We start from the raw sequence: 26846 nt of genomic DNA on the forward strand, positions 1-26846 counted from the left end.
AAAGTGCTGAGATTATAGGCGTGAGCCACCGCGCCTGGCCTGGCATCATTTTTATGTGTGCTACCACCTAAAGAACATCTCATTGCTTTCCTATGATTTTTTTTTTCTTTTCTTTCTTTTTTTTTTTTTCTCTTGAGACAGAGTTTCGCTGTTGTTGCCCAGGCTGGAGTGCAATGGCGCGATCTCAGCTCACTGCAACCTCCACCTCCCAGGTTCAAGTGATTCTCCTGCCTCAGCCTCCCGAGTAGCTGGGATTACAGGCATGCGTCACCATGCCCAGCTAATTTTGTATTTTTAGTAGAGACGGGGTTTCTCCATGTTGGTCAGGCTGGTCTTGAACTCCCGACCTCAGGTGATCCACCTGCCTCAGCCTCCCAAAGTGCTGGGATTACAGGCGTAAGCCACTGTGCCCGGCCTTCTTTTCTTCCTTCTTTTTTTTTTTTTTTTGAGACGGGGTCTTGTTCTGTCCCCCAGGCTAAAGTGCAGTGGCTCAGGTGATCCTTTCATTTCAACCTTCCAAGTAGCCGGGACTACAGGTGTGTGTCACCCTTTGGTGCCTGAGAGCATGGCTTCTTGAACCAGCTGTGTAATGTTGGCATAGACCTCACTTCTTTGTGCCTAAAGGCAGTGAATAACAATTAGGCAGAGTGAAATCAAGAGGGGATAAGACTTCAGGTTCACTTTCTGATGCTGCAGCTTACCTGTGACCTTGGCAGGTTCCTGACCTTTCTAAGCCATAGTGGCTAAAGATAGCCCTTTCTTATTAGCTGCCAGGAGGTGTCCCAGAGATAAGCCAGGCAAGATTGTGCAACTCGAGCCTGATAGATCTAAAGGCTCCTGTGGAAAAATGCCACCCACCCACCTCCCTTCCAAAAAAGCAAAGCGAGAACCGCTTCACAGCCATTAGGATGGCTACTGTCCAAAACCAACCAACCAGCCAAGCAACCTGGAAAATAACAAGTGTTGACCAAGATGTAGAGAAATTGGAATGCTGTGTACCCTTGCTGAGAATGTAAAATGGTGCAGCTGCTGCGGGAAACAGTATGGCAGTTCCTCAAAAAATTAAAAATAGTATTACCATATCAGCAATTCCACTTCTGGGTATAGCCCCAAAAGAATTGAAAGCAGGTTGTTGGGCCAGGCGCAGTGGCTCATGCCTGTAATCCCAGCACTGTGGGAGGCCAGGGCGGGCGGATCACCTGAGGTCGGGAGTTCGAGACCAGCCTCACCAACATGGAGAAACCCCGTCTCTACTAAAAATACAAAATTAGCCAGGCGTGGTGGCGCATGCCTGTAATCCCAGCTACTAGGGAGGCTGAGGCAGGAGAATCGCTTGAACATGGGAGGCGGAGGTTGCGGTGAGTTGAGATCACGCCATTGCACTCCAGCCTGGGCAACAAAAGGGAAACTCCGTCTCAAAAAAAAAAAAAAAAAAGAAAAAAAAAAGAAAGAAAGAAAAAGAAAGAAAGCAAGTCATAGAACAGATATTTGCAAGTCTATGTTCATAGCACCCATTATAGCGAAAGGGTGGAAACAGCACAAGTGTCCTTAGATAGAAGAATTAATAAAACGTGGTTCATCTCTACAACACAATTTTTTTTTTTGGTTCATCTGTACAACGCAATTTTTTTTTTTTGAGCCACCATGCCCGGACACAATTTTTTTTTCTTTTTCCTTTTTTTTTTTATGAGACAGGATCTCTCTGCCAGGCTGGAGTGCAGAGATGCAATCATGGCTCACTCGACCTCCTGGGCTCAAGCAATCCTCCAACTTTAGCCTCCCAAGTAGCTGGGACTACAGGCACATGCCACTACACCCAGCTAATTATTTTTTTTTTCCTAGAGACAGGGGTCTCATTGTATTGCCTAGGCTGGTCTCCAACTCCTGGACTCAAATGATCCTCTTGCCTCAGCCTCCCAAAATGCTGGCATTACAGGTGTGAGTCACCGTGTCTACCATGTCTGGCCCATAGGACAGAAGATTATTCAGCCTTAAAAAGGAAGGAGGCCAGGTGCGGTGGCTCACGCCTGTAATCCTGGCACTTTGGGAGGCCAAGGCGGGCGGATCACAAGGTCAAGAGATTGAGACCATCCCGGCCAACATGGTGAAACCCCGTCTCTACTAAAAATACAAAAATTAGCTGGGCCTGGTGGCACGTGCCTGTAGTCCCAGCTACTTGGGAGGCTGCGGCAGGAGAATCGCTTGAACCTGGGAGGCGGAAGTTGCAATGAGTCGAGATCGCACCGCTGCACTCCAGCCTGGCGATAGAGTGATATTCCGTCTCAAAAAAAAAAAAGGAAGGAAATGCTGACCAGGTCCAGTGGCTCACGCCTGTAATCCCAGCACTCTGGTAGGCTGAGGCAGGCGGATCGCCTGAGGTCAGGAGTTCAAGACCAGCCTGGCCAACATGGCAAAACCCCGTCTCTACTAAAAATACAAAAATTAGCCAGGCATGATGGTGCACACCTGTAATCCCTGCTACGTGGGAGGCTGAGGCAGGAGAATCACTTGAACCCGGGAGGCGGAGGTTGCAGTGAGATGAGATGGCGCCACTGCACTCCAGCCTGGGCGACAAGAGCGAAACTCCATCCCCATCCTGCAAAAAAAGAAAGGAAATTCTGACACATGCCACGAGGTGGATGAAGACATGTTCAGTGAAATAAGCCAGATACAAAAAGACAAACACTGTGTGATTCCACTTAGAGGAGGTCCCTAGAGTCGTCAGATTCATAAAAACAGAACGTAGAATGGTGGGTCCCGGGGGCTGGGGAGGGGTATGGGGAGTGAGTGTTTCATGGGGACAGAGTTTCAATTTTGCAAACTGAGAATGTTCTGGAGATGGATGGTGGTGCTGGTTGCACAACAGTGGGAATGTGCTTAATGCCATTGAACTCTGCACTTTAAAATGGTTAAAGTGGTACATTTTATGTCATGTATATTTTACCACAATTAAAATTAAAAATATACTAAAAAAAAAAAAAGCAAAGCAAGAAACTGTGTGATGGGGGGAATAGGTCTTAAAGGTGAGCTGAACAAGAGAAGTAAAGATAATGACAAATGGTCCTGGCAATGGCTTTGTGAGAAAGTTTATTTCCTAAGAACCTTCTTGGCTCACAAAGCCAGAGGAAATTGACACTAGTAATGGACCTTCTGCCTAGAAATACACTCCTTAGCATAACATTTCGGGGTCTTCCAAAAACCTTCTGTTATCTCCTGACTGAACAGCCTAGTGGATAAACAGAGGAAATGAGAAGTCAGGAGATATGATTACCGCTGGGAGATCTGAGTGGAGGGGCCCGTGGGCTGCTAGGGCCAATGATATTCCTTTTCCAGTTCTGGTGCCGGCAACTTGGGGGTGCCGTTTGCAAAAAAGCCATGGAAGGAACTGTACCCTTTTGTGCACCATTTGTGCACAGAATGTGTTCATTTTATACCTGAAGAAAAAAGAACTGTAAAAAAAAATTAAGACCAAACATATTAGAAAAAGATTTGGTAGGAGATGCTCCAAACTGTTGACAATGGTATTCCTACCAAGTGGGATTATGGCATCCTGCAAGGACTAAACACTGCTGTATTGTTTGAATTTTGATTTTTTTTTTTTTTTTTTAGATGGAGTTTCTCTCTTGTTGCCCAGGCTGGAGTGCAATGGCGTGATCTCGGCTCACCACAACCTCCACCTTCCAGGTTCAAGCAATTCTCCTGCCTCAGCCTCCTGAGTAGCTGGGATTACAGGGGTGTGCCAGCACACCCGGCTAATTTTGTATTTTTAGTGGAGACAAGGTTTATTTTTTTCTTTTTGAGACGGAGTCTCACTCTGTCGCTCAGGCTGGAGTGCAGTGGCGCGATCTCGGCTCACGGCAAGCTCCGCCTCCCGGGTTGACGTCATTTTCCTGCCTCAGCCTCCCAGTAGCTGGAACTACAGGTGCCCACCACCACGCCTGGCTAATTTTTTGTATTTTTTTTAGTAGAGATGGGGTTCCACCGTGCTAGTCAGGATGATCTCGAGCTCCTGACCTCGTGATGTGCCCGCCTTGGCCTCCCAAAGCGCTAGGATTACAGGCTTGAGCCACCGCTCCTGGCCTTTTTTTTGTTTTTTGAGACGGAGTCACACTCTGTCACCCAGGCTGGAGTGCAGTGGCGTGATCTTGGCTCACTGCAAACTCTGCCTCCCAGGTTCACGCCATTCTCCTGCCTCAGCCTCCCGAGTAGCTGGGACTACAGACACACGCCACCACGCCCAGCTAATTTTTTGTATTTATTAGTAGAGATGGGGTTTCACCATGTTGGCCAGGATGGTCTCGATCTCTTGACCTCGTGATCCGCCCGCCTCGACCTCCCAAAGTGCTGGGATTACAGGCGTGAGCCACCACACCCGGCCAGAGACAGGGTTTCACCATGTTGGTCAGGCTGGTCTCGAACTCCCGACCTCAGGTGATCCACTCGCCTTGGCCTCCCAAAGTGCTGGGATTACAGGCGTGAACCACTGCACCCGGCTCGAATTTTAACTTTTTTTTTTGAGATGGAGTCTCCCTGTTGCCCAGGCTGGAGCACAGTGGCACAATCTCAGCTCACTGCAACCTGTGCCTCCCAGGTTCAAGCGATTCTCATGCCTCAGCCTCCTGAGTAGCTGGGATTACAGGCGTGTGCAAACACGCCTGGCTAATTTTTGTATTTTTAGTAGAGGCGGGGTTTCACCGTATTGATCAGGCTGGTCTCAAACTTCTGACCTCAGGTGATGCCCCCCTTGACCTCCCAAAGTCCTGGGATTACAGGGGTTAGCCACTGTGCCTGGCTGAATTTTGACTTTTATAATAAATCGCTATAAATTATTTGGCATTAGAACACAAAAGTCACTGAAGAGCCAATTTTTAGGCCAGGCATAGTAGTTCATGCCTACAATCCCAGCACATTGGGAGGCTGAGATGGGGAGATTGCTTGAGCCCAGAAGTTTGAGGCCAGCCTGGGCAGCATAGAAAGACCCTGTCTATACAAAAAATAAAAAAAATTAGCCAGGCATGGTGGCACACACTTGTAGTCCCAGCCACTCTGGAGGCTGAGGTGGGAAGATTGCTTGAGCCCCAGAGGTTGAGGCTGCAGTGAGCTATGATCGCCCCACTGCACTCCACCCTGGTGGGCAACAGAGTGAGACCCCATCTCAAAAAAAAAAAAAAAAAAGAAAGAAAAGAAAAGAAAGAAAAAGATTGATTTTTTTTTCCTGAGGTGTTCACAGCAGGTGTTCAACAAAACTTTGTACGATGGCAATATTCAGTATCTCTGCAAGTCCATACAGTAGCCACCAACCACGTAAAGCTATCGAGAACTGATTATAATTCATTGACTTTATTTATTTACTTATTTTTGAGTTGGAGCCTCACTGTCGCCCAGGCTGGGGTGCGGTGCTGCAATCTTAGCTCACCGCAACCTCCGTTTTCCATGTTCAAGTGATTCTCATGCCTCAACCTCCCCAGTAGCTGGGATTACAGGCATGCACCACCATGCCCAGCTAATTTTTTTCTATTTTTAGTAGAGATGTGGTTTCACCATGTTGGCCAGGCTGGTCTCAAACATAAATGATCCACCTGCCTCAGCCTCTCAAAGTGTTGGGATTATAGGCGTGAGCCACCATGCCAGGCATAATTCATTTACTTAAGATTTTTTTTTTTTTTAGAAACAAGGTCTCACTCTGTCACCAAGGCTGGAGTGCAGTGGGACAATCATAGCTCACTGCAGCCTCGAACTCCTGGCCTCGAGTGATCCTCCCACCCGCCTCAGCCTCCTGAGTAGCTGGGACTACAGGCACAAGCCACCAAGCCTGCTAATTATCATTCATTCATTCATTCATTAGCTGGGGGTGGTGGTGGGTGCCTCTAATCCAAGCTATCCGGGAGGCCGAGGCAGGAGAATTGCCTAAGTCCAGGAGGCAGAGGTTTTGGTGAGCCTAAATCACACCACTGCACTCCAGCCTGGGAGACAGAGGGAGACTCCGTCTCAACAACAACGACAACAACAAAAAGTCAGGGGTGGTGGCGCAGCCTGTGGTACCAGCTAGTCGGGAGGTTGAGGTGGGAGGATCGCTTGAACCCTGGAGGTAGAGACTGCAGTGAGCTATGATTCGCACCACTGCACTCCAACCTGGGAGACAGAGTGAGACTCTCTCTCCAAAAACAAAAAGTGGTGGCTCACACCTGTAATCCCAGCACTTTGGGAGGCTGAGGCGGGTGGATCATCTGAGGTCAGGAGTTTGAGACCAGCCTGATCAACATGGCGAAACCCCCGTCTCTACCAAAAATACAAAATTAGCCGAGTGTGGTGGGTGCCTGTAGTCCCAGCTACTTGGGAGAATCGAGGCAGTAGAATCACTTGAATCCAGGAGGCAGAGGTTGCACTGAGCCAAGATCGCGCCACTGCACTCCAGCCTGGGTGACGAGAAGCAAAACTCCGTCTCAAAAAAAGAAAAAAGAAACAAAAAAGGAAAGATATCTATCTTAAAGCTTAAAAGAGAGCACAGTGAAAAAAGAAAAGACACAGAATCATCAACATTATTGGTAGCTTTATTAAATTGGTTTACCTTCTTAAAAAAAACGATTACAAAAAAGAATACTTCATTTAAGTGTAATACTGGCTTTATGGACGTACCGTGATCAGAAAGTGAAATTAAAGCTCATGGATATGCGTGAGAAGAGAATGGGCGCAGAGGCACGAGTCCAGTATCCCACGGAGAGAAGGAAGTGGAGAGAGATGCGTGGACCCATCTCAGGGGTCACACATTCCTGGGCCAAGGAGTTGCTTCTAAGAGCTTAAAATAAATGCACTGGCTGGCTCCAGGGCTGGACACACAGGCACAGAACTCTTGTACCGCTTCTCAAAGCTGCCCAAAGCTGCGACCTTCCCCCTCAGACACCCACAATTAATTGTTTCCAATCAGCTTTGGTTTTGTTTTCTCTGCAATTTACATGCAAACACCATCTATCTACTCATCCATCCATCCATCCTGCTTGTCTCCTTTGACCAGCCAAGCCCTATTTTGTTTTACGTACATTCCCTTCACTAAAAATCAAAGCAAGCCAGTCTACATCAAGCCAAGAAACCTACTTTTCTAAGGAAAGAAACCAGTGCTTTGCCTTCTTTAATGAACCTGCGAGCTCTCCGTGCTTTCTCTTGCTGAAATGTGGCTTTTAAAGCCTTGGAGGCTGAGCTCACTGGCCTCGAAAGGGCAGCGCGCATATTTGGTTTGGAGCGCACTCCTGATCACAAGGCACATTTTTAGAGGCTTGGAACCCTTCCCTTTCTGTTGCTCACCAAGGAAAAGGCACAAGAAAGAAAATGATGTGGAGATTCTTAGGGGACCAAAACAGGCCATGAAGGAAACTGTGAGTGTCTCTGGCAAGCCCCGTTTCCCGCAGGCTCTGTTCCAGGCAGCTCCGGAAAGTCTCTAGGTTGTTAAAAAGCCCAGCTGGCCCATGTTTGGTTTTCAGCAAAGCCCTGTCTCTTTAAGTTTGCGCTGGGAGGCCTGGGGATGGCCAACTTTTAATCGTACACACATGGGGTTTTTGGGAGCCGGCCCTGCGTTTTGCCAACAAGCGCATGCCCTGTTTTCTTTCCTTTGAGGAGAGAAATTCTGGAGTCCCGGGGAGGAACAGGACGGCCCTGTGACCATAGTCTGGGGCCTGGCGGGGGGGGACGCAGAAGCCACCCTGAGAGCCAGATTCTTTTCCTGCGTCTTCAGGTCTGAAGGATTTTCTAGGAAAATTAACATTTGCCAAGGCCTCCATGTGGGGAAGGGAGGGGTTTCTGGGTAATTTGTCTCTTTTTTTTTCTTTCTTGAGACAGGGTCTCGCTGTGTCGCCCAGGCTGAAGTGCAATGGTGTGATCATAGCTCACTGCAGCCTCGACCTCCAGGGCTCAGCCTCCCAAGTAGCTGGGACTACAGGCGCGCACCACCACGCCTCGCTAGTTTTTAAATTTCTTGTAGAGATGGGTCTTGCTGTGTTGCCCAGGCTGGTCTTTAACGTCTAGGCTCAAGCTCAAGCTCTTGCCTTGCCCTCCCAAAGTGCTGGGATTACAGACGTGAGTCACCACGCCTGGCCGGTAATTTCTCATTGTGAATTGATTGGGTCCCTGTAAGTCACAGAGCCTGTCCTGAGTCCCTTCATTTGAATGAGGGTGAAAAGACTGAGTTTTCTGTCCCGGGTGACAAGCACAGAATTTGTCTTGTGAAACAACCAGAAGAAAATTCCCCTAAGAAAGCCGTCTAGCGGGGCAGTGGACACAACACTATTCTATATCAGACAATTAAATGTGAGGGATGAAGGGTGAACCCCAACTGGTGCGTAATAACACTTAGGATTAAAATGAAAATATGCAAGTTCCAGTGACTTTCAAATCTGGCAACAAATCCTAAGATTCCCACCCCCTCCTGCAACAATGATTCAAAAATACAATATTTTTTTCCTCTCCCTCTTCCTCCATCCATAATTACCAGCTGATTGTTCTCAATGTTCTTCATAAAACCCACACCCCAGCATCAGCCCTGGCGCCAATGTATACAAGAATTTTGCTTCGGTCTGCGCTGTGGCCACTTTGAACAGGGGAGCCAAGAAAACCCACTTGGAGCTGGAGTCCTGTGGCCGTCAGGGCTCCCCCAGGGAAGCAGAGGGAGAGCTCGCTTGCCTTTGAGCCGTGGGCCTTGGGGAGTGTGAGTGGGGTGGGCCAGGGAGGAACGGGAACAGGGAGGAGACGGGGACAAGGGATGGTTTGCTCCTGGTCTGGCTGGCCCCCGCCTCCCTCACAGCTACTCTTCTGCCGAGGATGATGTAGGGCTCTCGTCATCTGACATTGGGGCAAACTGAAACAGAGAAGCAGAATTCTTTTTGTTTGGGATCCTTTCCAATCCCCGGAGGCGCCAACGTGGTGGCTGGCCTGGTAGATATGATGGGTAAGCAGGAGGGAGGCGTGGCCCCTGGCCCCAAGGAGGTGGCGATCTGGGGGCACCGCCTTGAAGAAGCAAACTCATGACTGTGGTTGAGGATGTTCACCGGGGATGAGGGATGCAAAGGAATGAGGGTGGACAGTGGCTGGTCAGGGAGGGTGAGTTCTCAGCTGACTGTGAACGGCATCAAGGGGCCAGCGAGCAGGGAAGAGCATTCCAGGCAGCGGAAACAGCACGTGCAAAGGCCCTGGGATAAGTGCAGAGGGGGTGTGGCAATAAGGCCAGTGTGGCTAGAGGGGGAGAGAAACAGTAGTGGGGAAGGTGAGGGTGGTTGTGCAGGGCCTGGTGGGCTTTGGAGAGGACCCTGGCTTTTTCTTTTCTTTTTTTTGAGACAGAGTTTCACTCTTGTTGCCTAGGCTGGAGTGCAATGGCATGATCTCAGCTCACTGCAACCTCTGTCTCCTGGGTTCAAGTGATTCTCCTGCCTCAGCCTCCTTAGTAGCTGGGATTACAGGCAGGCGCCACCACGCCCGGCTAATTTTGCATTTTTAGTAGAGATGGGGTTTCTCCATGTTGGTCAGTCTGGTCTCAAACTCCTGACCTCAGGTGATCCGCCCATCTTGGCCTCCCAAAGTGTTGAGATTACAGGCGTGAGTCACCGTGCCCGGCCTAGATTTTTTTTTGCTTAAAGACAGGGTCTTGCTCTGTCGCCAGGCTGGAGTATAGTGGTCCAATCATAGCTCACAGCAGCCTTGACTATCTGGGCTCAAGCAATCCTCCTGCCTTAGCCTCCTGAGTAGCTGGGACTATAAGCATGCACCACCAGGCCCAGCTAATTTTTTTTTTTTTGAGGCGGAATCTCACTCTGTCACCCAGGCTGGAGTGCAGTGGCGCGATCTCAGCTCACTGCAACCTCTGCCTCCCAGGTTCAAGCAATTCTCATGCCTCAGCCTCCCGAGTATCTGGGATTACAGGTGCCCATCACCACACCCAGCTAATTTTTCTATTTTTAGTAGAGACAGGGCTTCACCATGTTGGCCAGGCTGGTCTCGAACTCCTGACCTCAGGTGATCTGCCCACCATGGCATCCCAAAGTGCTGGGATTACAGGCGTGAACCACTGAGTCTGGCCTGAATGCTCCTTAAACACATCAGACACACCCCTGCCTCAGGGCCTTTGCACTGCTTGTTCCTGCTGCCCGGAAGACCACGTGATTCACTCCCTAACTTCTCCAGGTGTTGACTCAAATGTCATCTCTTCTCTGAGGGACTCCAATAGCTTCCCCATCACTCACCATCCCACGTCCTTGTTTTTTTTTTTTTTTTTTTTTTTTTGAGACAGAGTTTTGCTCTTGTTGCCCAATGGCATGATCTCTGGCTCACTGCAACCTCCACCTCCCGGGTTCAAGTGATTCTCCCGCCTAAGCCTCCAGAATAGCTGAGATTAAAGGCATGCGCCACCACACCCGGCTAATATTTTGTTTTTTTAGTACAGATGGAGTTTCACCATGTTGGCCAGCCTGGTCTTGAACCCCTTACCTCAAATCATCCGCCCACCTTGGCCTCCCAAAGTGCTGGGATTACAGGCATGAGCCACCACGCCTGGCCTCTTTCTTTTTTTTTTTTTCCAGACAAGGTGGCACTCTGTCACCATGTAGTGATGCAACCACGGCTCACTGCAGCCTCAAATTCCTGGGTTCAGGTGATCCTCCTGCCTCAGCCTCCCGAGTAGCTGGGAGTACAGGCATGCACCAACACGCCTAGTCATTTTTGTATTTTTGGGGGAGACAGGATCTCCCTATGTTGCCCAGGCTGGTCTCGAACTCTTGGGTTCAAGCAATCCTTCCATCTCGGCCCCACAGGGTGCTGGGATTACAGACGTGAGCCACCGCGCCCAGCCTGATTGTGTCTCTTACCAGAATGCCCACTCCATAAGGGTGGATACTGTTTTCTGTTTTGATCAGTGCTGTGACCACTGGGGACTACCTAGAACTGGGCCTAACATGCAGCAGGCGCTCAATAAATATTTTTCAAATGAGTGAATGGTGACTAAGACACGCATTTGGAACCAGACAGACCCAGGCGTGAATACTGTTATGCCAACCATGACCATGCAGCCCCTCTGTGACTAATTTCCTCACTGGGGCACTATGAAGGTTCAGCAAGCAGCTGACCATATTCTGACTTTATCCTTAGCGTGAACCCCATGCACAATCAGCTCTTCATAAACATCCGTCTCCTCTGGCCAGGCACAGTGGCTGACCCCTGTAATCCCAGCGCTTTCAGAGGCGAAGAGGAGGCATGGCTTAAGCTCAGGTATTCAAGACCAGCCTGGGCAACATAGTGAGACCCAGTCTCTACAAAAGATATTAAAAAATGTCCGGGTGCGGTGGCTCACGCCTGTAATCCCAGCACTTTGGGAGGCAGAGGCGGGCAGATCACTTGAGCTCAGGAGTTCAAGACCAGCCTGGCCAACACAGTGAAATCCCATCTCTACTAAAAATACAAAAATTAGCCGGGCATGGCGTGTACCTGTAATCCCAGCTACTCTGGAGACTGAGGCAGGAGAATTGCTCGAACCTGGGAGATACAGGTTACAGTGAGCCAAGATTGTGCCACTGTACTCCAGCCTGGGTGACAGAGCAAGACTTTGTCTCAAAAAACAAAACAAAAAAAACTCAGCCAGGTGTGGTGGCGTGCGCCTGTAGTCCCAGCTACTCAGGAGGCTGAGGTGAAAGGATCACTTGAGTCCAGGAAGTGGAGTTTGCAGTGAGCTTTAATTGTGCCACTGCACTCCAGCCTTGGTGACAGAGTAAGACCCAGTCTCAAAACAAAAACAAGACCGGGCATGGTGGCTCATACCTGTAATCCCAGCACTTTGGGAGGCTGAGGCAGGTGGATCACGAGGTCAGGAGTTTGAGACCAGCCTGACCAACATGGTGAAACCCCGTCTCTACTAAAAATACAAAAATTAGCCGGGTGTGGTGGTGCATGCCTGTAATCCCAGCTACTCAGGAGGCTGAGGCAGCAGAATGGCTTGAAGCCGGGAGGCGGAGGTTGCAATGAGCCCAGATCGTGCCACTGCACTCCACCCTGGGCGACAGAGTGAGACTCTGCCTCAAAAACAAAAACAACAAATCTCTGTCCTTTCAGAGACCCACCCATCCCGTGCCTACCCGGCCGGATTGAGACTCACTGAGCACTTGATGTTCATGCGGGAATACAGCATGGACGCAATCTCACTCTGCCCTGCGTCCAAGGCCACCATCAGAGCTGTGCTCCCATCCTGCAAAGTATCCGGTGCTATGAATGACGTCCCCATGCTGTGCTCCCGCCCTCCCCGGGGTGCACCTGGTTGGAGACTCACGCGATCTGTGAGTGAGATGTCACAGCTGGGCACGGCCAGCAGCAGCCCCGCGATCTCCTTGTGGCCGTGCTCACAGGCGCACATGAGGGCCGTGGAGCCGTCATCATCTTGCACGTTGACGTCTGCCTCACAGGCCAGCAGGGCTTTGACAACGTCCACCCGCCCGTGGCTGACTGCCAGCATTAGGGCCGTCTGTCCTGCCTGGGGAGGGCAAGGAACAGGATTATGGCTCATGCAGGCCCCAGGGCAGGACACCCCCTGGTCTAGAACCTGCTGTAGCTCCCACATACTCTGATGGTGAAATGTACCCTCAACTTGCTGATCTCCTCCTGAATCTCAAACAACCCTCCCGCCACCAGGGGAGTAATAAATCCACAGAGACAGAAAGCAGATGAGTGGTTGCCAGAGGCTGGGAGAAGCGGGGGCGGAGGAAATGAGGATGGATACAGGTTTCCTTTGGGGGTGAAGAGAACGTTCTGGAACTAGACAGAGGTGTTGGTTGCACAACAGGGTGAATGTATTTCATGCCAGTAGTGCTTTTGGTTTGGTTTTGCTTTATTTTAGAGACAGGGTCTTGCTCTGTTGCCCAGGTTGGCGTGCAGTGGCACGATCGCAGCTCACTGCAGCCTCAACCTCCCCAGGCTCAGGTGATCCTCCCACCTCAGCCTCCCGAGTAGCTGAGACTACAGGCATGCGCCACAATGCCTGGCTAACTTTTGTATCTTTTGTATAGATAGGGTTTTGCCATGTTGCCCAGGCTAATTGTTCCTTTAAAAGGGTTATTTTTTTTTGGAGATGGCGTCTCGCTCTGTCACCAGGCTGGAGTGCAAAGGCGCGATCTCGGCTCACTGCAACCTCCACCTCCTGGGTTCAAGCAACTCTCCTGCCTCAGCCTCCTGAGTAGCTGAGATTATAGGCGTGTGCCACTACGCCCAGCTAATTTTTGTATTTTTAGTAGAGACAGAGTTTCACCATGTTGGCCAGGATGGTCTCAATCTCTTCACCTCGTGATCCACCCGCCTAGGTTTACAGGCGTGAGCCACCGTGCCCAGCCTAAAAGGGTTAATTCTGGGCACTGTGGCTTACGCCTGTAATCCTGGCACTTTGGGAGGCCGAGGTGGGAGGACTGCTTGATGCCAGGAGTTAGAGATCAGTCTGGGCAACATAGCAAGACCATGTCTCTAGTAAAAAATAAAATTAATAAAATACACCCTGGACAACTTGGCAAAACCCCAACTCTAAAAAAAAATTAGCCGGGCATGGTGCCGCACGCTTGCAGTCCCAGCTACTTGGTGGCCTGAGGTGGGAGGACTGTTTGAGCATGGGAGGTCAAGGCTGCAGTCAGCTGTGATTGCACCACTGCACTCCAGCCTGGGTGACAAAGTGAGACCCTGTCTCAAAAAATAAAAAATAGAGATAAAATGAAAGTTAGAAATAAAGGAGTTAATCTTATGTTTTGTGAATTTCACCTTCTTTTTTTTTTTAATAGAGAGGAGGTGGGGCTGGGGGGGTGTCTCTAGGTTCCCCAGGCTGGTCTGGAACTCCTGACCTCAAGCAATTTATCCCGCTTTGTTCTCTCAAAGTGCTGGGGTTACAGGCATGAGCCACCTTGGTGAGCCTCACCTTAATTTTTTTTTTTTTTTGAGATGGAGTCTCACTCTGTCACCCAGGCTGGAGTGCAGTGGTGCGATCTCGGCTCACTGCAACCTCCGCCTCCTGGGTTCAAGCGATTCTCCTGCCTTGAGTAGCTGGGATTACAGGCACATGCCACCATGCCCAGCTAATTTTTATATTTTTTTTTAGTAGAGATGGGGTTTCACCATGTTGATTAGGCTGGTCTCGAACTACTGACCTCGTGATCTGCCCACTTTGGCCTCCCAAAGTGCTGGGATTACAGGCATGAGCCACCGCACCCAGCTAATTTTTTTTTTTTTTTTTTTTGAGACAGAGTCTCACTCTGTAGCCCAGGCTGGAGGACAGTGGTGCAATCTCAGCTCACTGCAACTTCCACCTCCCAGGTTCAAGCGATTCTCCTGCCTCAGCCTCCCGAGTGGCTGGGATTATAGGCACATGCCACAACGCCCAGCTAATTTTTTAATTTTTTAGTAAAGGCAGGGTTTCACCATGTTGGTCAGGCTGGTCTTGAACTTCTGACCTCAGGTGATCCGCCCACCTCGGCCTCCCACATTGCTGGGATTATAGGCACGAGCCATGGCGCCTGGCCTTAATTTTTTGAAAATGAAGCCACTAAAAAAATTTCTTGGAAATTAAAACAAAATTAAATCAATAAAGATAAAGCAGGATCATGCCTGTTATGCCCCGCCACAGCTCCGTTTTGTTCCTTTGCTGTCGTCAGACTATTGGCGATCCCTCTCCTCCTCACCGTCCTCAGTGGGTCCTGGCTTCCCTGCTCTTTTGCCCAGACACCTGTTCATAAGCCCCAGTCACCTCCACAGTGCCTGTTTCTGCTTCCCAACACACAGCCGAAGGGAGCACTCAAACCAGGAATCAGGCCACGCCACTTCCCTGCCTAAACTCCCCTGGCGGTTTCCTGCAGCCCTGAGTCCAAACTGGCTCGAGTCCCGGTGCTCCCTGAAATGCTTATGGCTTGAAGCACGGGCTAGTGAGCTTCAGGAGACCATGCCTGCTTGTTCGCCATTTCAGTCCCCAGTTTTTGGCCCAGGGAACCCAGCTGCTGCTCAATGAACTGTCCAGCAGGATGGGGATGGGGTCATATTAAGAAAGGTAAGGACCCTCATATCCTCTACTCCTTCTAGTTTCCACAAGAAGGTCCTGTGTCAGAGACAGCCTGGCCATGAAGAGCAGGGCTCTGGAGCTAGACCACCTGGGTTTGGGCCTGTCACTCAGCTGGGATGTCATAAAGTAGGAAGAGCCACCTGGATCTGCAGCAGCCGGGGTCCCCATACCTGGCTGGCTTTGGCATTGACGTTGCCAAGCCGGAAGAGCTGAAGGACAGTCTCGATGTCGTCCTGGGTCTTCAGGGTGGCCAGGGCGGTGAGCATAATAGGGCTGTAGCCAGCACGGTTCTGTTTGTCCACCTTGCAGACACCTAAGAGACATGGTGTGAACCCTCAGACCAGGGATCGCTGCTAGTGGACTGCCCCAAGGAACGTGGATATCACGTCTCCTCCATCAGTCTAGGCATGCCCTAATCCCTCCCTTTTCTCAGAGGACCCCACTCTGCCCTAGAGGTCTCCATCTCCATTAGACCAGGGGCTCCTAAAGTTGGAGACAGTCCCTCCTCCATCAGATTTGGGGCCCCTGATGCTGGCATCTATATTTAGGGCTGAGAATAGAAACTGGGTCTCCCCTGTTAATTTTGGAACAGCCATTTACCCTCAGACTGGCCCATGTCTCCCCCATCAGATTGTGGGCCCTGAGTCCTTCATCAGCCCGGGAGGCTGTCTCCCCCAGTAGGAGAGGGAAGGGCAAGTTTCTTACTAACTGAGGACCACGTCTTCTTTCCAAGCCCCAGACTTGAGGACGCATCCTTCTCTTAGACCAGGGCTCCAGAGATGTCACCTCCATCATGCAGGCGTGTTAGGGCCACATGTCTCCCTAACATCACTTCTGCCTTTTCCATTATGCTGGCTAAAGGTAGGGCCCGTGCCTCCCCCACCAGACTGGGAAGGAAGTGTCTCCTCCATCAGACTGGGAGGACAGCATCTCCCCCATAAGACCAGGAGGGTAGAGTCTCTGCTATCAGACTAGGAGAGTCATGTCTCCCTCGTTAGACTGGGAAGGTGGTGTCTCACTCATTAGACCAGGAGGGTGGTGTCTCTGCCATTCGACTGGGAAGGCAGCGTCTCCTCTATCAGACTGGGAGGGCCACATTCCCCCAACAATGAACCGGGAAGATGATGTCTCCTCCATCAAACTAGGCAGGTGGTGTCTCCTCCATCAGCCTGGGAGGGTGGTGCCCCCCCATCAGACTGGAAGGGTGGCATCTCCCATATCAAACTGGGAAAGTCACATTTCCCCCATCAGACTGGGAAGGCAGCATCTCCTCCATCAGACTGGGAGGGCCACATCCCCGCCACAATGAACTGGGAAGGTGTCTCCTCCATCAGCCTGGGAGGGTGGCATCTCCTCCATCAGACTGGGAAGGCGGCATCTCCTCCATCAGACTGGGAGGGCCATATACCCCACCCCATTGAACTGGGAAGGTGCTGTCTCCTCTATCAAACTGGAAGGCTGGTGTCCCTCCACATCCGATTGGAAGGTGGCATCTGCCACATCAGACTGGGAGAGAGGTGTTCCCTCTATTATACTGAGAAGGCCGCGTCTCCTCCATCATCTTCCCCATCAGATGGGGAGGGCAGTGTCTTCCCTATCAGACTGGGCATGGCGGACAGCTGGCTGGTTTAGAGCCGCCTCGTCCTCCCCGCTGGGCTCACCGCTGTCGAGCAGCTGCTGCACCACGGGGAAGTTGGCATGAGACACGGAGTAGTGCAGGGCCGTGTTGCCGTTGCTGTCGGCGATGTTGACCACGTAGTCCAGCAGCCGCGCAGACATGGCCCGGAACGTGACCAGGTGCCGCCGCACCAGCTCGGGGTGTGCGTCGCTGCGGCAGGCCAGGCGCAGCCACTCCTGCAGCACTGTGGTGTAGGCCACTTTCTGCATGCCAGTCAGGTGGGAGAGGATGTGAGGGCGGGGGAGGCCCACTGGGACACCCCCCACCCCGGATGCGCCCCCGGAGCAAAGCGTGGTGCCCTTGTCCTGGAAAACGATCTCAAGGGAAGTGCAGACCCTCCCAGAGGGAAGTGTAGACATCTCTGTCCCAATAAGACCCTTGGAGTGGGGTGTGGACTTTGCAATCCCCAACACGTTCCCCGAGGAAGGTGTGAGCACCTCCACCCTGGACATAATTTCTCTCTCTTTTTTTTTTTTTTTTTTTTTTTTTTGTGAGACAGAGTCTCGCTCTGTTGCCTAGGCTGGAGTGCAGTTACATGATCAGGACTCACTGCAGCCTCAACCTCCTAGGCTCAAGCTATCCTCCCGCCTCTGCCTCCCAAGTAGCTGGGACCACAGGCGTGCACCACTATGCCCAGCTAATTTTTAAAACAATTTGTAGAGGCTGAGTGCAGTGGTTCACGCCTGTAATCCCAGCACTTTGGGAGGCCAGGGTGGGCGGATCACTTGAGGTCACGAGTTCGAGACCATCCTGCCCAACATGGTGAAACCCCATCTCTACTCAAAATACAAAAAATTAGCCAGACGTGGTGGCACATGCCTGTAGTCCCAGCTACTTGGGAGGCTGAGGCAGGAGAATTGCTTGAACCTGGGAGGCAGAGGTTACAGTGAGCTGAGATCGCACCACTGCACTCCAGCCTGGGTGACAGAGCAAGACTCCATCTCAAAAAAAAAAAAAAAAAAAAAAAGAATTTTTTTGTAGAAATCGGGTCTCACTATGTTGCCCAGGCTGGTCTTGAACTCCTGGCCTCAAGAGATCCTCCTGCCTTGGCCTCCCAAAGCACCAGGATGACAGGCATGAGCCACCGCGCCCAGCCCTGGTTATAATCGCCAAAGTCAAGTGTAGATGCCCAAAAAGGGAAATCTGGGTGCCCCGCCCCTGAAGCCCCCAGGAAGAACAGGAACCCAAGGCCAGGCTTGGCCAGTGAGTGTTCGTCCTCCAGCCTCTCCCCATCTCCCTGGCCTCTCTCCGAGGCCCATGACTTGAGCACCACCACCCCCATGCTCTGGGCTTGGGTGTCAGGGTCCCCACTAGGCAGGAGCAGGAAGTCACTGAGGATGAGGAGAGGCCACGGGTGGGGTGGAGGTAGGGGTCCGGGGGGTGGCCAACTTGGCCCAGGGCCAGATCGTACCAGCTCCCGCTCTGTGAGGGCATTGGGATTGTCCAGGTACTTTTCCAGGGCCAAGCAGGCTGAGATGAGGTCAGGGCTTAGCTCCATCCTGCCAGGAACAGACAAAGCGGGGAACTAAGTAAGCCCCACTGCGGTGCCTGGGAAGGGACTTGACATTCTGCACCACGTCACTCACAATAGGGTCACCTGAATGGTGGCATCTCAGACCCTCCTTCACCCGGGACACACATTTACATTGCACCCCAAGGGGCAGCTGTGGGGAACATGCAGACCCCCAAGGGAGAGTGGACACACAAGCCAAAGTTTATTCCAAATGCCCACTGGCAGATGGAAAATATTTCCCAAGGGCAAATTTTTTCACCAGGGGAATAAAAAAGAGACATAAATAGAACAGGCAGGTAGAGGAAACGTCCCAAAGTAGGTGGGTGATTTCGGGATAAACTTTGGCTGGTCCCCTAAATCCTAACCCCGGCAGCCCAAAATACTTCCACCAGGCCCTTTAGCAAAGCCTCCAGAACTTCAGATGCCCAGAAGGAGCAAGTGCTCGTTCGCTAATTCAGACTAAAGTGTGTGTGACTGATAGGAGGGTCCTTCAAAGGGCTTGAACTGTGGGGGTTTGAGGCGGAGGCCATCCACCCCCAGCCCTGCCTGAATCCCTCCTACCCAGAAAACTGACCTGATCTCCTCCTCCGTGTTTGATCCTGATGCCCCCTCAGCAGTGGGTATGTGCTGAGATTCTCGAGACAGCTGGCACTCCTGCCGGCTGGTCTTGGCCGCTGCCATCCCTGCAGGCCTGAGCTGGGGGGCTTCGGCCACACTCGGAACCCTCTCCCTCGGCTCTGGGGCCTCGTTCTCTGTGCTGTCGTTGTCTGAGATGTTCTCTGCTGTGCTGGAGTCCTCGGATGACGACTCATACCTGGGGAGGAACGAGCGGGGAGGGGGAGATGCTGCAGGCGGGATGAGAAATGGTGGGAAAGGAAGGCAGGGATCTGGCGATCTGACCTCTGTGGGCCTCAGCTTCCCCATCTGTTCAATGGCAATATTGACATTCCAGGGTTGTGGGACGTGGTTTACAGCAACTGGCACACAGTAAGCGTTCAATAAACATTAGCAGTGATTATGATCATGCTCGGGGGGAGGGGCACTGCTTTTCACCTCCTGCCTTTTGACACTTCTAGCATACCCACCCTCCTTTTTTTTTTTTTTTTTTGAGATGGAGTCTTGCTCTGTTGCCCAGGCTGGAGTACAGTGGCACTCACTGCAAACTCTGCCTCCTGGGTTCAAGCAAGTCTTCTGCCTGAGCCTTCCAAATACCTGGGACTACAGGTTTGCACCACTGTGCTCGACTAATTTTTGTATTTTTTAGTAGAGTCGGGGTTTCGCCATGTTGCCATGTTGGCCAGGCTGATCTCGAACTGGGTTTACAGGTGTGAGCCATTGTGCACAGCCACCTCTAGCCTTTTTTTTTTTTTTTTTTTTTTTGAGACGGAGTCTTGCTCTGTCGCCCAGGCTAGAGTGCAATGGTGTAATCTCAGTTCACTGCAACCTCTGTCTCCTGGGTTCAAGTGATTCTCCTGCCTCAGCCTCCCAAGTAGCTGGGACTGCAGGCACCCACCACACCCAGCTATTTTTTGTATTTTCAGTAGAGATGGAGTTTCACCATGTTGGCCAGGCTTGTCTCGAACTCCTGAACTCAAGTGATCCACCCGCCTCAGCCTCCCAAAGTGCTGGGATTACAGATGGGAGCCACCGCGCCCGGCCACTTCTAGCCCTTTTAACACAGGTGATTCAGACTCCTGTTCCACTGCAAATAGGGCTCTGTCGTGTTTCTTGCTGGCTCTGGACAAAACCTAATCAAGCTTCTAGGCTCGGCATTCAAGGCCCCAAACCAACCATCACTCCCTGCACCTCCCACTTCTCGTGTCACTCTGCTTTCCCGCTTCTGAGCCTTTACCCACGCTGTGCCCCTGCCAGGAGAGCCCTCCCCACACCCTCTCTTCACCTTGCTAGCTCCTACTTCTCCCGTACCACCTGTGTCTCCTCCTTCTGGGACTCCCCTAGGGCCACCTGTGTCTTTCTTGAGGACCTGCACCACCTGAGTGTTCCTCATCACGGCTCCAACCACCCATCAGCGCCCAGCTCCCCACTGGACCAGGAGCTCTATCAGGGCAGGAAGCGGCGTCCGGCACCTTCTGTGGGGTAGAGCTGTGCAGTGGTTACACCTTGAGCTCTTGAGCCAGGGCACCCGGGGCTGACTCCTGGGTCACTGAGTGAGCTCCAGAAATGCGCTTAGCCTTCCCATGCCTCAGTTTCCTCATCTCTGTGTTGTGGTTTGATTAAACGAATTAACCAAAGCAAGGAGCTCGGAATGAGGTAATTAGGAGGCTCTCGTGCGTGGATGAATGGAGGAGGGGGCGGGAAGTATGGGGTGGGGGGTGGGGTCTTCTCCTCTCACCCGCCGTTGACCCCCACGAACTGGAGGCTCCTCCGGTGGGCCGTGGGGTCTGCAACCTCCTCTTTCCGTTTCATGATAGATCGCACGCCTGCCGGGGGCCCGCCTGGAGGGGAGGACAGAGGAGGTGCTATGAGAGTCCTTCAGGGCCAGACTCCGAACTGGTGCCATCCCGGTGCCCCGTCCCTCTTGGCGGCCACCCACCACTCACCGGCGCCCCCGGCCTCCTCGGACTCTTGGGAGGCTGCTTGCCTGGTGGGCTCCCTGTGGGTGGGCTCCTGGGTGGGCACTCGGCCTGTGCTCTTCTCAGGCTGTGTAAGGGAGGCTACCTCGGACCCCGGGGGTGATGAGGACGATTCGGCAGGAACTTCTGGGAGGCCTGGAGGGACAGGAAATGAGTGTCTGCTCTCGGTCATAAAAGCCAAACCACCTCAGCCCTGCGGGTCATACACCCTGGGCCAGGAGCTGTAACAGGGCTGATTTTTGTGTTACCACATCCAGTCTTCCTGCCCCTTGGAGGGAAATCGGATTATTACAGATGAGGAAACTGAGGCACAGAGCTGCCAAGGTAACCCCTTGAGCAGGTGGCAGAATCCAGTTTGGTGCCTGCCCAGCAGCTAGTCAGGGACAGGGACAACCCTGTGGCCCCATATTCCTGGCTCGAGCCTGAGTGATCGCTAAAAATAAGGTTTGGCCAGGCACGGTGACTCATGCCTGTAATCCCAGCACTTTGGGAGGCTGAGGCGGGCGAATCCCCTGAGATCAGAAGTTCGAGACCAGCCTGGCTAACATGGTGAAATCCCGTCTCTACTAAAAATAGAAAAATTAGCCGGGCGTGGTGGTGCACACCTGTCGTTCCAGCCACTCAGGATGCTGAGGCAGGAGAATTGCTTGAACCTGGGAGGCGGAGGTTGCAGTGAGCAGAGATCACGCCAATGCACTCCAGCCTGGGCAACAGAGCAAGACCCTGCCTCTTAAAAAAAAAAAAATCAGAGATAAAAACACATCTTGGTGGCCAGGCACAGTGGCTCATGCCTGTAATCCCAGTACTTTAGGAGGCTGAGGCGGGCAGATCACGAGGTCAGGAGTTCAAGACCAGCCTGGCCAACATGGTGAAACCCCATCTCTACTAAATATACAAAAATTAGCTGGGCGTGGTGGGGGGATGCCTGTAATCCCAGCTACTCAGGAGGCTGAGGCAGGAGAATTGCTTGAACCTGGAGGCAGAGGTTGCAGTGAGCTGAGATCACACCACTGCACTCCAGCCTGGGTAACAGAGCGAGACTGTCCTGAAAATAAAAAATAAAAATAAAAAAACACATCCTGACTAAAAAAACGAAACGAAACAAAAGAAAACAAAAGACAACAAAAAACACCCACCCAGGTTGGTCTGAGGACAAAGGTGACTTCCTGGACGCTGAGGTCCTGGACTGCCAGCCAACAGCGTGGAATAAAAGTCCAGTTTCCTTTTTGTGTAGCCACCAATGTCTTGGAATCCACTCAGGTCCCCCTGGGCCACATATGGCTGCTTTGTAAGACAGGGTTTCACTCCCTTCACTGAAGCTTGAGTGCAGAGATGCGATCTTGGCTCACTGTAACCTGTGCCTCCCGGATTCAAGTGATTCTCCTGCCTCAGCCCCCTGAGCGGCAGGCAGTAAAGGCGCATGCCATTGTGCCCGGCTAATTTTCTGTAATGTTTGTAGAGATGGGGTTTCACTATATTGCCCAGGCTGGTCTTGAACTCCTGAGCTCAAGTGATCCGCCTTCCAAAGTGCTGGGATTACCGCCTGAGCAGCACCGCCCGGCCCATGCATGGTTTCTGTGTCAGCATTTCCTCGGGGGTTCCCCTTCCTGTCCCCCGGGGCGCCAACTCTGAAGACCAATTAATTTGAATTCCCTTTAATGGCTAAAAAGGTTGTTGGGGTTTTTTTCTCTGTGACAGGGTCTTGTTATATTGTCCAGGCTGCTCTAGAACTCCAGAGCACAAGGGATCCTTCCACCTCAGCCTCTCGCATAGCTGGGATTATAGGCATGAGCCACTATGCCCAGCCTTAAATTTTTTTTTTTTTTTGCCATATACAGTGACTTCCTGAGGCCCACAGGCAATATTCAACTTTAGTACAGAACGGTGTCCAAATGCTGGACATAGGCAAAGAGTAACATAGACAGGGCCGGCTGCATGAGACACTCGGTCATCGGCATGGCCAACAGCATCCCCAGACCAGGGTGTGGCCAGCTCACACCACAGAAAACATAAAAACCATGCCAGAGCCAAGGCTTGAACTCATGAGTGGGGAACTGAGCGAGAGCAAACGCCAGTTGCTATGTCCCTCTATGATTTTTCTTTTTAAACTTGGCAATAAATTCACGTGAAACAAACAAACATACTGCATGGCCAGGAGACAGATTCACAATCTCAATCTCTGCCCAAAATGCAGGGCGCCTAACTTGAAATCCTGGAGAGGGCGGGTGCAGTAGCTCACGCTTGTAATCCCAGCACCTTGGGAGGCTGAGGTGGGTGGGTCACTTGAAGTCAGGAATTAAGAGACCAGCCTGGCCAACATGGCAAAACCCCGCCTCTACTAAAAATATAAAAATTAGCCAGGCATGGTGGTAGACATTTGTGATCCCATCTACTTGGGAGGCTGAGGCAGGATAATCGCTTGAACCCGGAAGGCGGAGGTTGCAGTGAGCCGAGATCATGCCACTGCACTCCAGCCTGGGGGATAGAGCGAGACTCTGTCTCCAAAAAAAAAAAAAAAACAGAAAAGAAATCCTGGGAGAGCCAAAAAATGAGGTGGAGCAATATTATGCTAAGTGAAAGAAGCCAGACGCAAAAGGGACAAAAACATTGCACGATTCGATTCACAGGAGTTCCCTAGAGTTGTCAAGATTTATTATTATTATTATTATTATTTGATACAGTCTCTCTCCATCCTCCAGGCTGGAGTGCAATGGCGTGATCTTGGCTCACTGCAACCTCTGCCTCCCGGGTTCAAGCGATTCTCCTGCCTCAGCCTCCTGAGTAGCTGGGATTACAGGTGTGTGCCACCATGCCTGGCTAATTTATATTTTTAGTAGAGATGGGGTTTTGCCATGTTGGCCAGGCTGGTCTTGAACTCCCGATCTCCAGTGATCCACCCGCCTCAGCCTCCCAAAGTGCTGGGATTACAGGCTTAAGCCAACACACCCGGCCAGATGGCAAATTTTATGTTCTATCTATGTTACCACAATATTGCAAATGGTGAAAAAATTTGAGAGGCTGAGGCAGGAGGATCGCTTGAGGCCAGGAGTTCAAGACCAGCCTGGGCAACATAGCAAGACTCTATCTCTAAAAAAAATTTAAAAGTTAGCCAGGTGTGGTGGAGTGCGCCTATAGTTCTAACTACTTGGGACTATACTTGGCTGAGATGAAAGGATTGCTTGAGCCCGGGAGTTTGAAGTTACATTGAGCTGACAGCACTGCTGCACTCCAGCCTGGGTGACGGAGTGAGACCCTATCTTTAAAAAAAAAAAAAAAAAAAAAGCCAGGCGCGGTGGCTCATGATTGTAACCCCAGGACTTTGGGAGGCCGAGGCAGGCCAATCACAAGGTTAGGAGATCGAGACCATCCTGGCTAACACGGTGAAACCCCATCTCTACTAAAAATATAAAAAATTAGCCAGGCATGGTGGCACGGGCCTGTAGTCCCAGGTACTTGGGAGGCTGAGGCAGGAGAATCGCTTGAACCCAGGAGGCAGAGCTTGCAGTGAGCCGATATTATGCCACTGCACTCCAGCCTGGGTGACAGAGTGAGACTGCCTCAAAAAAAAAAAAAGTAAAAAAAATCCAACAAACTAGAGCAGAACCAAAGCCCACTCCGCCCCAACAGAAAAGCAGGCAGTGACTTCAAAACCTGGGATGGCTCCTTCCAGTCTAAGGAATTGAAGGTTAGACTCGGAATGCTAGCATAACAAGAAGTAATAATAAAATTGATGATACTTATTATTGTTATCCCACTGGGGAATGGGGCCAACTGACACTAAAATTTACACAAAAGAACTAAAGTCCATTGATAAGCTAAGACAATTCTACAAAACAAGAGCACAGATGGAGTAGTTGGTCTGTGAGAGAGTAAAACATATTTCAAAGCTACAACCATGAGAACAGCAGGGCATTTTTGCATTAATAAATGGACCAATGGGACAGAGAAGACAGGCTCCAATCTCTGGGCACTGAGGGTAAGACAGAGGGGGTTTCCCCAAGCCAGTGGGAGACGGTGGATTCTGTGGTGTGGTTTTAGGAGAAGCAGCTTACTTTACATGAGAAGAGCCAAGCTGGATCTCTATCTCATAGCATACACAAGAAAGAAACTGTGAAGAATTAAGATGAAGGTACAACTACAAAGCTAAAGGGAGATAATGTAGCAGACTATCAGGGACTCAGGAAGGGGAAAGATTCATTCATTCATTCATTCAGTGACACAGTCTCACACTGTTGTCCAGGCTGGAGCGCAGTGGCGTGATCACAGCTCATTCCAGCTTCGAACTCCTTGGCTCAAGTGATCCTCCCACTTCAGCCTCCCGAGTAGCTGGGACTACAGGCATGCACCACCATGCCCAGCTAATTTTTTTTTTTTTTTTTTGAGAGAGTCTCACATTGTCACCCCAGGCTGAAGTGGAGTGGAGCCATCTCAGCTTATTGCAACCTTCGCCTCCCTGGTTCAAGCGATTCTCCTGCCTCAGCCTCCCGAGTAGCTGGGATTACAGGTGCCCACTACCATGCCCAGCTAATTTTTTTGTATTTTTAGTAGAGATGGGGTTTCACTATGTTGGCCAGGCTGGTCTTGAACTCCTGGCCAATTTTTGTATTTTTTGTAGAGATGGGGGTCTTACTATGTTACCTAGGCTGGCCTGGAACTCCTGGGCTCAAAGCAATTTTCCCACCAACGTGTTGAGATTACAGGTGTGAGTCAACGTGCCCAGTTAAGATTCTTTTAAAAATTCTTCCAAGCACAATCCACATATGCAAAATATAATGGTTTTAACTATATTCAAAATGAAGACTTCTGGCCAGGCATGGTGGCTCATGCCTGTAATCCCAACACTTTGGGAGGCCAAGGTGGGCGGATCACTTGAGTCAGGAGTTCGAGATCAGCCTGGCCAACATGGTGAAACCCAGTCTCTACTGAGAATACAAAAATTAGCAGAGTATGCTGGCAGGCACCTGTAATCCCAGCTACTCAGGAGGATGAGGCAGGAGAATTGCTTGAACCTGGGAGGTGGAGGTTGCAGTGAGCTGAGATCGTGCCACTGCACTCCAGCCTGGATGACAGAGCGAAACTCTGTCTCAAAAACAAAAACAAAAACAAAAATGAAGACCTCTGAGATCCTCATGGGTGCGGTGGGGGAGTGCCGGAGTTTGGCACAGGCAAAAATTGGCAAGGGATAATCTTCTAGAACAGGGTCAACAAACTTTCTGGGAAGGGCTAGATAGCAAACATTTTTGGTTACGTCACACATAAGGACTCGGTTGCAACTGCTCAACTGTGGCATAGTTCTAACACAAAACCAGTCACAGACAGTATGTAAGTGATTCCGCGTGGCTGTATCCAATAAGTTTGAATTTCACATAATCTTGTCATGTCAAGAAATATTTTTTTTGAGACAGGGCGAGACTCTACTTTTTTTTTTTTAATGTGAAAAAAAAAATCAATAAATAAACTAGAGCAGCACCTAAATCCCATTCTGCCCCAACAGAGAAGCAGGAAGTGACTTCAGGAAACTTCTTTTTTTTCTTTTTTTTTTTGAGATGAAGTCTCGCTCTTGTTGCCCAGGCTGGAGTGCAATGGCGTGATCTCAGCTCACTAGCAACCTCTGCCTCGCGAGGTCAAGTGATTCTCCTGCCTCAGCCTCCCGAGTAGCTGGGATTACAGGCACCCGCCATCATGCTCGGCTAATTTTTGTATTGTTGTAGAGATGGGTTTCACCATGTTGGCCAGGGTGGTCTCGACCTCCTGACCTCAGTTGAGCCACCACGCCCAGTCTACTTCAGGCAACTTCTGTTGCCCAGGCTGGAGTCCAATCATAGCTAGCTGCAGCCTCAAAATCCTGGGCTTGCCGGGCATGGTGGCTCACGCCTGTAATCCCAGCACTTTGGGGGGCCGAGGTGGGTGGATCGCTTGAGCCCAGGAGTTTGAGACCAGCCTGGGCAACATGGTGGAACCCCATCTCCACAACAACAAAAAAATTCCTGGGCTCAAGGAATCCTCCTG

General features: G+C 51.0%; 1 protein-coding gene across 20 annotated transcripts in view; it reads right to left on the reverse strand.

The window, feature by feature from the left end:
• Positions 1-6533: 6533 nt before the first annotated feature.
• Positions 6534-26846, reverse strand: part of KANK2 (KN motif and ankyrin repeat domains 2) — a 33067-nt gene continuing 12754 nt past the window's right edge. For 7 of the 20 annotated variants that reach the window (XM_063599888.1, XM_063599885.1, XM_034946041.3 and 4 more), the window contains 9 exons: positions 20805-20972; positions 20597-20699; positions 18818-19057; positions 18142-18229; positions 16714-16933; positions 15223-15365; positions 12296-12496; positions 12125-12214; positions 6534-8845 (listed from right to left, as the gene is read on the reverse strand). In XM_063599888.1, coding sequence (XP_063455958.1) covers positions 8792-8845; positions 12125-12214; positions 12296-12496; positions 15223-15365; positions 16714-16933; positions 18142-18229; positions 18818-19057; positions 20597-20699; positions 20805-20972 — 1307 coding nt within the window. In that variant the 3' untranslated portion in view covers positions 6534-8791. The other 13 variants (XM_034946039.3, XM_063599883.1, XM_055104281.2 and 10 more) reach the window with 4 other exon arrangements.

The sequence above is a fragment of the Pan paniscus genome, chromosome 20 (genome assembly GCF_029289425.2).
Source record: "Pan paniscus chromosome 20, NHGRI_mPanPan1-v2.0_pri, whole genome shotgun sequence".
In the NCBI taxonomy this organism is placed as follows: Eukaryota; Metazoa; Chordata; class Mammalia; order Primates; family Hominidae; genus Pan; species Pan paniscus.